This window comes from Heteronotia binoei, chromosome 21 (genome assembly GCF_032191835.1).
Source record: "Heteronotia binoei isolate CCM8104 ecotype False Entrance Well chromosome 21, APGP_CSIRO_Hbin_v1, whole genome shotgun sequence".
Classification (NCBI taxonomy): Eukaryota; Metazoa; Chordata; class Lepidosauria; order Squamata; family Gekkonidae; genus Heteronotia; species Heteronotia binoei.
In genome coordinates, this window is record NC_083243.1 from 83481300 (window position 1) to 83494642 (window position 13343).

At 45.0% G+C, this 13343-nt stretch overlaps 1 protein-coding gene across 2 annotated transcripts in view; it reads right to left on the reverse strand.

Moving 5' to 3' along the window:
• The window catches only part of UBR1 (ubiquitin protein ligase E3 component n-recognin 1), a 160371-nt gene that overhangs the window by 27188 nt on the left and 119840 nt on the right, over positions 1-13343 (reverse strand). For both annotated transcript variants that reach the window (XM_060261180.1, XM_060261179.1), the window contains exons 37-39: positions 13201-13297; positions 12876-12943; positions 1018-1168 (exon numbers count right to left, since the gene is read on the reverse strand). In XM_060261180.1, coding sequence (XP_060117163.1) covers positions 1018-1168; positions 12876-12943; positions 13201-13297 — 316 coding nt within the window. The remainder of the gene's footprint in view (positions 1-1017; positions 1169-12875; positions 12944-13200; positions 13298-13343) is intronic.

The window sequence follows — 13343 nt, forward strand, 5'->3', positions numbered from 1 at the left end:
GCCAACCTTGAGTCCTTTTCAGGTTTGTAGAAATATCTGCTTTACCTGTTCACAGCTTTAGTCACTGGAGTTACGTATACAAAGATTTCCTGACTTTGCTATTAGAATATAAGGTAAACTACTATACTTTCTCTTAAACTATGGAGTTACACAGCAAAGAGTTAAACTACGGAGTTACACAGCCGCCCTGAGCCACTTGTGGGAAGGGCGGGATATAAATTCTAAATAAAAATAAATAAATAAATAAATAAAGACAGGATCCTATGAAACTTTCCCAACAATAGCATAATTTTCTTCTTGCTTGTACCACAAGAAGAGCCTGTGGCAGTAGACACAAGTACCACCATTAGTGGAAAAGTTTAATAAAAGCCAACCCAATATTTTTAGCAATGGCTGGCTTGCATACAGTTATATGTATGGACATCCCTGCCACTTATCAAATGTGGCACCTTGGTTTGGGAATCTTTTTATTTACTTGTACTTTTGATTGATTCTTATTTAAACAGTTTTCTTATTTAGTTGATACTGTTCTGCCACTTTCCCCCGTTTTTACAATCTTAAGTATTAGTTCTACTGCATTAAATTCCAACTGATCATCTGTATTATGCAGGTCACAAAGCATATTTTTGTTCAAGTGGAGTACACACAGTTTAATAACGAGTATTAAAGAATCCTTAAAAATAAAAACCAATATAAAAAGCACTCTCACACATAATGCTAAGATATTGAGGAACCAAGAGGGAAATGCTTTGACTTTCTTCTTCCCCACCACTATTCCTTGCTGCCTCACTTGTCTCCATTCTCCTCATTCTAGTTTGCTCATAGGAATTGATTTTAAACATTTGGGAGGCACCCTAGTCCTGCTTTTAAAAAAAAAAGATTTTACAACAAGTTATCTAGAAAAACTCAAAGAAACAGTACAAGACTGGAAAACAAGGAGAGACCTGGCCCATAGAGTTAAACACAGCTGGTTAACAGCACATCTAGAAAAAAGAGATATCTAAGAGGTAACCTTACCTATTGTAGATGTGAGAATAATCTGCGTAATGTGTGCCATGGTAACCAAATGGAAAAGGTAAAGATGATTACAGGCAGAGCTAATAGATGAAGGTTGTAGGTCTACAGTATCCTCCCAATACAAAGATGGAAATGATAATATAGCACCAACCTAACAGAGCAAAGGGGACATAAATAACATCAGCATATAGAAAGCAATCAAAATGTACTTTAAGAGGTAGTGGCTAAGACGGTGATCTATAAATCAGTAAAACACCAGAATCTCCTCTCAGAAGTTATTTATTATATTGATATTGATGATATCCTGCATTTCTTCTTTCAGAGAACTCAAGGCCTCATATATAGGGACTGCAAGTGATATTCCATGCAGGAATTAGCTAGGCCCAGGCCTGTTTCACCTCAACAAGGTTGCTATTTCACATGCTCTCTAACCACAATCTGGGGTCATCATAAATTCACTATACGGCAGCCCACCCTCTCTCAGCCTCAGTCCAACATCTGCAATCTTAGGGCAATCATACTGGTTACCTCATACACAGAAATTCTGCATGAATACTAGATAAAATATTACTGTGTTTCACAACAACATAATTCCAGAGAGGTAGTAGTTTCAGTCTTTGCCAACAACAACAAACAGGTGTCTAACAAAGCTTGAGTTCAGTGGCACCTTTAAGACTAATGAAGTTTTATTCAAGGTACTAGCAGTAAAGCCCATTGTAGGAAGAAATACAATGGGCCCTAGAAAAATATTGGGGGGGGGGGGCAGAATGAAGGTGCAGGTGGCAGGAAGGAAGGAAGATAGATAAATAGAATGAAAGAGAGAAAAAGAGAGAGGGAGAGAACAGTAGGAAAAAGATGGGGAGAAATGAGTGCAAGAAAGAAAAATGAAAGGAAGGTAGACAAAATGAAATAAAAAAGACAGAAATACAGAGAAAAATGAGAGAAAGAACAGAAGGGAGAGATAAAAAAGAGGGGGAGAAAGGAGAGAGAAAGAAAAATGAGAAGGAAGACAGAATGAAAGAAAAAGACAGAGAAAGAATGAGATGAAGGAAAGAATGGAGAGTTATGGAAAAGTTGGGAAGAAAGGAGTGAAAGAAAGGAAAATGAAAGGAAGGAAGGAAGGAAGGAAGGAAGGAAGGAAGGAAGGAAGGAAGGAAGGAAGGAAGGAAGGAAGGAAGGAAGGAAGGAAGGAAGGAAGACAGACAGGGAGACAGAAGAATTCCAGGAAGACAGACAGGCAGGTTAGCAGCCAATAGAAGCCTCCCTTTCACCCCCTCCCACTTGCAGGTGTGGGGAGCAAAAGGGAGCCTTCCAATGGCTCCCCGCTTCTTAAAGCAAGCAGCATGCCAGAGACAGAGTGCAAGCCAATTCTCAGATTTCCCACCATGGTAAGCTTTTGTGTGCCTGCACACTTCTTCAGATTCAATTAAACAGAAGTTACCAGTCCATACATATAGGCAGAGAATGAGCAGTAAAATAGCATACAACATATGGAAGATGCGTAACAGATTCAAGGACCAAACAGGAATAATAAGCTTAGTTTATATGGTTACCATTTGTTTGAGTTTAATTCTGGGGGAAAACACAGTGAAGGAAATAACTATGTCAGAACTGGAGATTGATGGCCGGATGCCACCACTGTGAGTCCATGTCCAGGATGCATCACGGACCTGATCATTGTGGAATGCTGAGAATAATTAGGTGAGAGACCCTGACATTATCCTCCATCTATCTCCTCTGAAGCATAATCGTCTTTGAAGTGGGGTGATTGGCTGTGTAGAGTATCTCCCCTGTTCCCAGACTAGAGAAATACATTACAATCTACCATTTCAAATTACCTCACAAACCATGAACTGGTTCATAAACCGGGAAAGTCTGAAAGTTTGTCATTTGTGAAACTCATGAACCACAAACCTCCATGGACCTCCATTTTTCCGGTCCATGCCCATCCCTACTCTGGACTCCTGTTGGTTTTTACAGTACAGTATATTTTTAAATGTAATTCCATTACATTTTACTATTCATTATAAACTGCAATATCTGACAAGTAAGAGGTTCTTAAATGGTCTTTTTAAATCTTATGATACCATGGTGCAGATTTTGACTGGGTTATCAATGTGTTATCTAGTAATGCATCCTCATTATATATACCCACTGACGCAAATCCTGGATGTTCATGGAGGATCTAAGTAAGTCGTCGGGCACAGTGTAACGTGAGATTACGTTATTATAAAATTCAGCACGAGTTTTGTCATTGCTTAATAAAACAGAGTAGCTGATTTTACTACGAGTTTCTTTTGGAAGCTGTTGAAATTTCAGCTTTGATTTCAAGATTGCTATGTGAGCTCGAGCCCTAAGTGATGGTATACCTAATTCTGCTCTCATTAAGGCCACAGGTGATCCTTTAGGCAAAAGCAACAGCCGTCACAGAAAATTGGTCAATTTGACCAACAAGCTGGTCAATATTTGTTCCTTTCACCCCAAAGTTCTACCCCATACAGTACATGGGGGACTATTTTGGTAATAAAGAGCTTAACAGCTGGATCTATTAGGAAACCCCCTTTGGTTTTTAAGCTTGGTATTTTAGAATGTAAATTCTATATTGTGTTTTTCATAATGTGCTTTTATATTGTAACGGTCAATGGCCATGTACAATAAACTATTCATTCAATACTATTCATTATATTACAAATCTAGATTGTAATGTAATGTAATCTAGTGGGGACCTGGACAATAGGCCATGTCTGTGAGGCAGAACCTGCCATTTTAGTCTCCATTGTCACTCTGTAGTTTTAGAATTTATATATTTTAAATTGGTCTTTGTTTTTATTGTTGATTGTTTTTATGATGTAACCCATTCTGAGCCTGTCCTGCGGGAAGGGTGGGCTAAAAATAGAAAGAAAGAAAGAAAGAAAGGAAGGAAGAAAGAAAGAAAGAAAGAAAGAAAGAAAGAAAGAAAGAAAGAAAGAAAGAAAGAAAGAAAGAAAGAAAGAAAGAAAGAAAGAAAGAAAGAAAGAAAGAAAGAAAGAAAGAAAGATAGATAGATAGATAGATAGATTTTGGCTCTGAAATACTGAATTACACTCCCCACCCCCAGCTTATACCTTGAATAAAACTCCAATGGTCTTAGAGGTGCTAATGGATTCAAACTTTATTCTGCTGCTTCAGACCAATATGGCTGCCCACCAGAATCAAACAGGAGGATTTAATGAAACTCTGAACACAAGCATTAATGGACCAGAGTTCATTTCTTCACGTGCAACCGAACAAACATGGGCTCTAGCCCACAAAAGCTTATACTGGAATAAAATTTTGTTAGTCTTTAAGGTGTCTCTGGACTAGGGATGGGCACAGACCAGTCCATGGCCCTAATTTTGTCACAGACCAGGGCCCAGTTCATGGTCTGTCTGCCTAGCTCATGCATTTGTGGTTTTGACGGACCATCCATGGGCTATTTGATCTATTGGAAAGGTCCATGAGTGAGATGCTGGTACCCACGGAACCCTTTAAAACCATGACACCACTGTGGTGCACTATGAGTGAGTCCATGTCCAGGATGTATCACGGACCTGATAAACCATGAACTGGAAAGTCTGTGGAACTTTGTCATTCATGAAACTCATGAACCACGAACCTCCATTTTTCTGCTCCATGCCCATCCAGTACAACATATTTTTAAATGCTTTAAAAAAACCCAGGCTGCTTACCTGTAACTTGCTATTTCGAGTGGTCATCTGTGCAGTCACACAAATGGGTTTTCCGCCTGGAACGAACCCGACCTCAGAGAATTCAAAGTTAGCCTAGGCGTTTATTTTGGTGCACATTCCCTCTCGGTCTGGGGAGGAGGCATCCACTGCACATGCCTGGAGCAAGGGGAAGGCACTCCACCCACCCTTCTTCTAGCTGCTGTACAGAGAAAAGATTAATAAAGTAGAGCATAAACCAGCAGCAGGGAAGGCTGGGCGGGTGTGTGTGACTGCACAGATGTTCACTCGAAGATCATCAGTTACAGGTAACCAACCCGTTTATCTTCATCGTGGTCTCTGTGCAGTCCCACACATGGGTGACTGGTAAACTGACGTGAACGGAGGTGGGTGCTGGTTGTGTAAAAACAAGTTTCTTACCTGTAACTGATGATCTTCTAGTGGTCATCTGTGCAGTCACACTGATGGGAGAAGGCGCCAATGCCGATCACGATCGGTAAACTTAAAAGCTGTGGATTTCTGCGGACACGTCCCAGTGCGTATGCCCAGAAGCCCCACTGCGCATGCCCACTGAGATGGGAGCAGACATCCCGCCAGTTCCTTCTACCCGCTGCATGAGCCTGAGAATGGACTGGCAGCAGTGGGGAAGGAGGGCGGGTAGTGTGACTGCACAGATGACCACTCGAAGATCATCAGTTATAGGTAAGAAACCTGTTTATCTTCTTCGTGGTCTCTGTGCATCACACTGATGGGAGAATAGCAAGCTAAAAGCCTACCTGGAGGAGGGTGCAACGGTCCATCAGCAGGGAAGAGACTGAAGAACAGCACGGCCCACTGATGAACACTGATGTAAACAAGGTTCAGCACATAGTGTTTAACGAAGGTATGCAGAGAGGACCAAGTGGCAGCCTTACAAATGTTCCGCAGAGGAATGCCTTTCATGAAAGCTGCGGAAGTGGCCATAGCTTTAGTAGCGTGAGCTTGGATAGGCCCTGGAAGAAGTCTCTTATTCAACAGATAACAAAGTTTTATGGTCTCAGTTATCCATTTGAAAAGTCTTTGAGACAAAATCCTCTGGCCCAGTGAAGCTGAGGCATAAAAGACAAAAAGTCTAGGGTCCTTCCTAGAGGGACCTACTCGATGTAAGTAAAAGGAAAGTGCCCGTTTAACGTCCAAAGCATGGAGCCTCCGTTCAGACTCTGTTGCTGGGTTAGGAAAATAAGCAGGCAAATAAATTTCTGTATTTAAGTGGAAGGAAGAAATCACTTTGGGAAAGAAGGTGATATCCGGACGTGACGCAGCACAATTCCCTCGTTGGTGAAACGTAAATATGGGGTGTCACATCTCAGTGCTGCGAGTTCCCCCACTCTTCTCGCGGAGGTAATCACCACCAAGAAAGCTGTTTTTCATGCCAGCAGTTGGAGGGAACAGGTCGCCATTGGCTCGAAAGGTTTCCCTGCGAGGGCATGCAGAACTCCCGGGAGATCCCAGGTCAGAGTAGGGTTCTTAGTTTTAGGATATAATCTAACAAAGCCACATAGAAACCTCTTCATGTTAGGATGCGTGAAGACTGAATGCCCTTCAATCTGTGCATGGTTGGCCAAAATGGCAGCCAAATGCACTCGTATTGAAGATACCGATAGCCCCATGTCGAGTAGAGTAAGCAGAAAGTCAAGAATCGTAGGAAGGCCTGCTACACTCGGGTCAACAGAAGAAAATGAAGCGAATTGTATGAACTGCGACCATTTATAGGCGTAGGATTTACGAGTGGATGGCTTCCTGATATTTAGGATGACATACTGAGCTCTCACAGATAACAGGTTTACACCAGCCTCCATGCCGTTAACTTCAGATGAGGAACGTCGTGGTGCACTACTAGTCCCTGATGAGATAGGAGAAAGTTCGGAACCATGGGGAACTGATGGAAGAGTCCCTTGGAGAGCCGAAGAATTGGAGAACCATTGTTGTCTGGGCCACCAAGGGGTGATGAGAATTCCTCTTGGGTGTTCCCTGTATATCTTTTGTACTACTCTGGTGATTAACAGGTACACATGCTGCTGGTGCCAAGGGAATAGAAGGCCGTCCCCCAAAGATAGAGGGTCTACTCCTCCCCTGCAACAGAAAAGTTTGCACTTTCTGTTGTTGCAAGTGGCGAATACATCCACCTCTAGCGCCCCATTTCTGGAAGATGGGTTGGAGAAATTCCCAATTGAGCTCCCATTCATGGAGTGAGGCTCCCCCGCAACTTAGAAAGAGTTCTGGTCGCTGCGAAGATGTGTCGCCGTCAGAGATGTGTCCATCGCTCTGCAGATCTCCCAAATGCACAGAGCTAGCAGACACGGCTTTCGCGATACTGTGCCCCCTTGTCTGTTTATGTAGGACATTGCAGTGGTGTTGTCCATCAGGATTGCCACTGTCTTGTTCGCAAGTAACGGCTGAAAGGAGAGAATGGCATGATGAATCGCCAATAACTCCAGAAAGTTTATGTGATGCTGCATATGGCCTTTGGGCCACCTGTCTCCCACACAGAGACTGTTCATATGCGCCCCCCAGCCCCACAGGGACGCATCTGAAGTTATAGTTATCATCGGGTTTGGTTTGTGGAAGAGAGCTCCTGCTAGCAGGTGATGACTCTATTGCCACCAAATGAGGGTGGATAAAACTGGCTGCGGAATGGACATCTTGCACGAGGGAAGGTCTACACTGCATCTGCAATGTCTGAGGAACCACAATTGTAAAATCCTCATGTGGAATCTGGCAAATACTATAACTGCCGTGGTTGAGGCCATCAGGCCCAGGAGGCATTGAACTTGAAGAGCCGTGACCGTAGGATGGTGAAGAAAGACTTGTACAAGAGCTACAATGTCGTCTGCTCGCTTTGCTGGTAAGAAGGCCTTGCAGGACAGGGTATCTATGATTGTCCCTATGAACTGCACCTTCTGGGAGGGTTGAAGACAAGATTTCTTCTTGTTGACCTGCAGCCCCAACTCCTGCAGGAGGGCAAGAGTGGTGTTGATGTGCTGTACTAGGCGAGATTCTGACTCCACTACCAGGAGCCAATCGTCTATGTATGGGAACAGAGTAATACCCTGCAATCTCAGATGGGCTGCAATGACAACCATTGTTTTTGTAAAAACCCTGGGAGCCATGGAAAGACCAAAAGGCAAGGCCCGATACTGGTAATGGGCAGTTCCGATGGTGAATCTGAGAAACTTCCTGTGGGATGGGTGTATGCTGATGTGGAAGTATGCGTCCTCTAAATCCAGAGTGGCCATCCAATCTCCCTGATTGAGAAGGGGAAGGATGTTGGGTAAGGAGGTCATTCTGAATTTGTGGTGGGGGATGAACAGATTTAGAGCTCAAAGGTCCATGATTGGTTGAAGACCTCCGTCTCGCTTTGGGATTGTGAGATACCGAGAATAAAAACCTAGACCTTCTTGATTTGCTAGAACTGGTTCTATGGCGTGTTTGTGAAGGAGCGATTGGACCTCTTCTCGAAGTGTGTGAGAAGAGTTGGTGGAGACGAATGTCGGAACTGGTGGATCTTGATGGAATTCTATCATGTAACCCCGTCAGATTATGGATAGGACTCACTGATCTGTAGTTATTCTGGACCATGCTTGAAAGAAAGGAAAAAGACGGGTATGGTCCGAAGCAGAAGGGAGGGAAGGAGAAAAGGAGGGGAGGCAGTCAAAGTCCCTGTTTAGGTTGTCTGTTCCCCTTCTGGCGAGAAGATTGAAAAGAGGTAGGAGAGTACTTGGGTTTAGGATTGGAAGGAGGCTTAGAAAAAGATGTGCTTTTAGGCCACCACTGTTGCTCCATTGGTGGTTTAGAGAATGGCTTCTTGCTCCATGGTTTAGGCCAAGGGTGTTTGTTCTGCAGGCGGGATGAGGTGGGAACTCCGAGATTTCTGGGGGTTCGGATGCTTTTATCCATCTCTTGCAACACAGAGTCCGTATTGGCACTGAATAGCCCGTTCCCGTCAAAGGGCAAATCCTCTATGTAAGCCTGCGTGATGAAATAGGTGTGGACGCAGGCTTATCCCACGAAGCTTTAGCTGTGTGTAACATAACGGTGGTCAATGGCAGAGCTATAGCAGTGAATGTGTCCATCTGAACAATATCAAAGACGCTATCCGTGATTACGGCTTGAGGTTGGACCGTGGGGAGTGATAAGGACTGTGCCATGCGTATAATGAGGTCTCCATAAGATTTGAGGTCTTCAGGTGGAGAGATGGGTTGTTCCTCAGTTACTTTGTGAAAGGGTGAGGGTTCATCAGGTGATGATGAAGCCTCTTGTTCCTCCGGGATCGATCCCTCTACTGACCTTGGGGAACCCGCGGGAGATTCCGAGTGTTCGGAAGGGAGCGTTGGTGGATCTGGAACCGGGTCTGTCACTATGACCTGTTCAGAAGCTTGAAGATGCGAAGAGTCCTTTTGGTGACTGGACGGTTCGGCGTCAGGCGGCTTAGACACTGAAGCGGATGGAGCTTGCTTTGGAGGTCTGTATGATGTCAGAGATCTACAGGAGGGTTCCGAGTATTGGTCCCATTCCATCTGCCGCGGGAGAAACTAGGGAAAAACTGAAGGCATCGGGTATGATCCATATAAATATTGCCACTGACGCCGATCCCATGGCAACGGAGGTGGTAACTGCCGAGATGGGGAGTCCTCTTTAGGTCTCAATCTGGGCGAGCGGCTATGCGGAGACCTCTCTCTTCCCGACTCCCGGGATCGACGTCGATGCTGAGGGCTCTGGGATCGGTCTTGCTGAAGGCTTCTGGATCGATCACGTTGAAGACTCCAGGATCGATCTCGAGGGCTTCGGGATCAGCCCGATGAGGACTTCCCGATTGATCTCGATGAGGGCTTGGGAATCGAAGGGTTTCAGCCACAGTGTGGATTAGCTCGGGGGGACTGTCTTCAGTGCTGGAGCACTGCGTCAGATCCAGGTTGCGATCGGAATTGGAAGAAATAGTGATCTGGGTAGACATGGAAGCGAGCATCGGAGGGCTTAGCTGACGACCCGGTGAGGCAAAAAGCTTCAATGGCGGAATGATAGGAGCCGTTGGGTCCGATGGCGACGTCGGAGAGAAGAGAGAAACGGGTTTGCTGTGTCTCAGCTTGTCCGTCTTCTTCCTCTTCTTCGCTTCTGAAGGAGCTCCCTTATCCTCCCTTAGCCTCTTTGCAGGAGTGGAGGAGTCCGACTTAGAGGCTGAGCCCGTTCTTTTAGTGGGGCGATCGGTATCGGAAAGGGGACTGTCGGTATCGGCCGACTCCGATGTCGACGGTTTGTGGGTTCGCTCCGTCGGGGCAGACACCTTTCGTGGAGACAATGCCTGTTCCATCAGGGCAGCTGTGAGACGAGCTGCTCTATTTTTCTTGGTCTGCTTGGAAAATCTGGCACAATGTGTGCCTGAGTCCGGTCTATGCAACTCTCCAAGGCAAAGTAGACAATGTGTGTGGCTGTCTGGTGGGGCAATTTTACTCCCGCACTTTGCACACCTCTTGAAAAATCCCCAGCGCTTTTCCATGCGAAGGGGAAGGGGGGGGTAGAAAAAAAGAAAAGGGGGGGAATGGGCAGGAAATTCTGTTTTCGCCTTTCACCTCACGAGCATAAAGTTAGAGAGATAACAGCTAATAGTACTACAAAAGTCTTTTGGAAATCCTAGGAAATCCTGAATATAAAGGAAAGTTCACCGACCGTAGTGATGATCGACTGATCCAAGCGGCGGTCAGAAGAGAATTGGCGGGATGTCCACTTCCGTCTCAGTGGGGCTTCTGGGCATGCGCACTGGGATGTGTCCGTGGAAATCCGCAGCTTTTGAGTTTACCGATTGTGATCGGCGTTGGCGCCTTCTCCCATCAGTGTGATGCACAGAGACCACGAAGAAGATTAGAAGAGTACATGTTAAACATGCATATAAGAAAAGAGAAGTATTGTACTTACAGGGCAGAAGACTGGAGGCATCAGTCAAAAATGGAACGAAGTACAGCCTGCCCAAAGGATACGTCACGCTGAGCACGAATGTCTAAGGTGTAGTGCAAAGGTAGATGGAGAAGACCAGACTGCAGCGGCACAGATGTCCTCCATTGTTACGCCTCTACAGAAGGCTGATGACGTGGAGACAGCTCGAGTGGAGTGAGCTCGTAATCGTTCAGGTACGGGCTGTTTAGCCATATGGTAGCATAAGGTAATGGCAGCCACAATCCATTTTAAAAACCTCTGTGTTGAGATTTTGTATCCCTGCTTATGAGTTCCATATGCCACAAAACATCTAGGGTCATTACAGAAGGGACGTGTCCTTTCAATGTAAAAAGCAAGGGCTCTACATACGTCAAGATTGTGTAGGGCCCGTTGACCGGCGTCACTAGGGTTTTGAAAGAAGGAAGGCAGAGTGGTTGACTTCCCCAGGTAATACGACGAGATGACTTTTGGCAGAAAAGCAGGGTCAGGGTGTAAAATTACTCTGTTATGGTGGAAGATAGTGTATGGAGGATCTGTCCGAAAAGCACAAATGTCACTGACTCTTGTGCCAGATGTGAGTGCCATCAACAACGCCGTCTTCCATGACAAGAGATGCAGTGGAATGGATGCCATCGGCAGAGAGCCAGTTTGGTGTAGTGGTTAAGTGTGCGGAGTCTTATCTGGGAGAACCGGGTTTGATTCCCCACTCCTCCACTTGCACCTGCTAGCATGGCCTTGGGTCAGCCATAGATCTGGCAGAGGTTGTCCTTGAAAGTTGTGCAGGGCAGCATACACTGAGAAACGTTTCCACTTTAGAGAGTAGGATTTTCTAGTGGAAGGTTTTCCGGCATTAAGCAGAACATGTCTGACCTCTGAAGGAAAATTCAGAAAATGATTCTCCAGGCAGTCAGTTGCAGAAATCCCGGGTCGTGATGTAGGACTTTGCCATCCTGTTGAGAGATTAGGTCTCGAACTTGGGGAAAACGATGAAATACACTGTTTGAGAGAAGGAGGAGGGTAGTGAACCAAGGTTGACGGGGCAACCAGAGAGTGATAAGGATACAGTTGGTCCAATCCAGCTGGATTTTCTTCAGTGTTCTCGTTATCAATGGAATAGGAGGGAACAGGTAGTGTAGTGGTTTCAATCTCAAAGGTGTCGAAGCTGAGGGGTTTTTGGAGGACAATTCAAGTTGATGTTTCTTCTTGGAATCGTCGGATTTCTCAGAGTGTTTCCCGGACTTATGCTTACTGGGAGCTGATGCCACGGAAGCTGCCGGTCGAGCCACGTCCCTCTGCAGAGTTAGGGAAGGTGGCGAAGTCTGGGATCCAGAAGCGTGGGACATTACAGGCCACAGCAAAGACTCTAAAAGGTGGCTTTTCAGTCTGGCCGCACGATTTTTTCTGGCCTGTTTCCCAAACTGGCTGCAATGGACATAGGTATCAGTTCTGTGGGCCTCCCCCAGACAAAATAGACACAAAGAATGTCCATCAGTCGAGGGAATTTTGGTCCCACACCGGGTACACTTTTTGAACGTTGTTTTGGAGTCTTTCCCTTCCATACGCCTGGGGAGAGAGAGGGGTGGGGTGGGGAAGGGAAATAGTAAGGAAGATAAAGTCTTTTTTTTTTACAATACCAGTCGGCGAAGTAGAAGAAGACGACGACGAAAAGTTGAGGAAAAGTCGAAAAACTGGAGAAGATCGCAATGAAGTTGAGGAGATGCAACAAAGTAGGTATATCCCGAACAGTGGTTAAGAAGAAACTGGGTGGGTGGAGCACCTTCCCCTCGCTCCAGGCATGTGCAGTGGATGCCTGCTCCCCAGACCGAGAAGGAATTCGCGCCAATATAAATGCCTAGGCTAGCTTTGAATTCTCTGAGGTCGGGTTCGTTCCAGGTGGAAAACTCATGTGTGGGACTGCACAGAGACCACGATGAAGATCACAGGGTTAATTTCCTACAACTAGTAAATTATTATTTTAATTAACCTAGAAAAGTTTAGTTTAAAGGGAAAAGTGGAAGTCAGGACCAGTATTAAATAAAAGCAGTCTCAACATTCTTCTTACAATGACTATCAAGAGAAGCTTTTGCAGACATGACTACAAATTAGGCAGACCACAGGATTAGCATCTGTGCACAATAAACCTCAAAACTTTAAAAAGATCAGTAGCAAAAGAAGCCAACTACTTACCAAAACATGAAACAAATCTATATCAAGAAAGGATGGAGTATCTTCTACTTTTAAACCAGGCAGAACAACTACAAGAGCAAAACATATTGTTTACAGACATTGCCGCTGACAGTAAAAGTATGACAGCATGAAAAAATTTTTCTATTTCTATGCTTCTATGTTTGCCAATGATTTCTCTCTCTCCTCTCCCCAATCATGTTCACCAGACAAAGAAAAATACACTTGTTTTTCCTCTTTATAATGCAATTTTGCTAGTGGATGCAACTTCCAAGACCAGTCTGCAAGATGTAACCTCATGACAAGTTTTTAAAAAGTTGAACATTACCTCCCAGGAGACGTACAAGATGCTGCTGGATCAAGGTTTGTGGTAACGTAGTTCTCTGAGCAGCTGCAAACTGCACTAGTGCTTTAAGACCACTGTGCTAGAATTCAAGTAGAGGGAAGAAGAAAGATATCATTAAAAAAGAG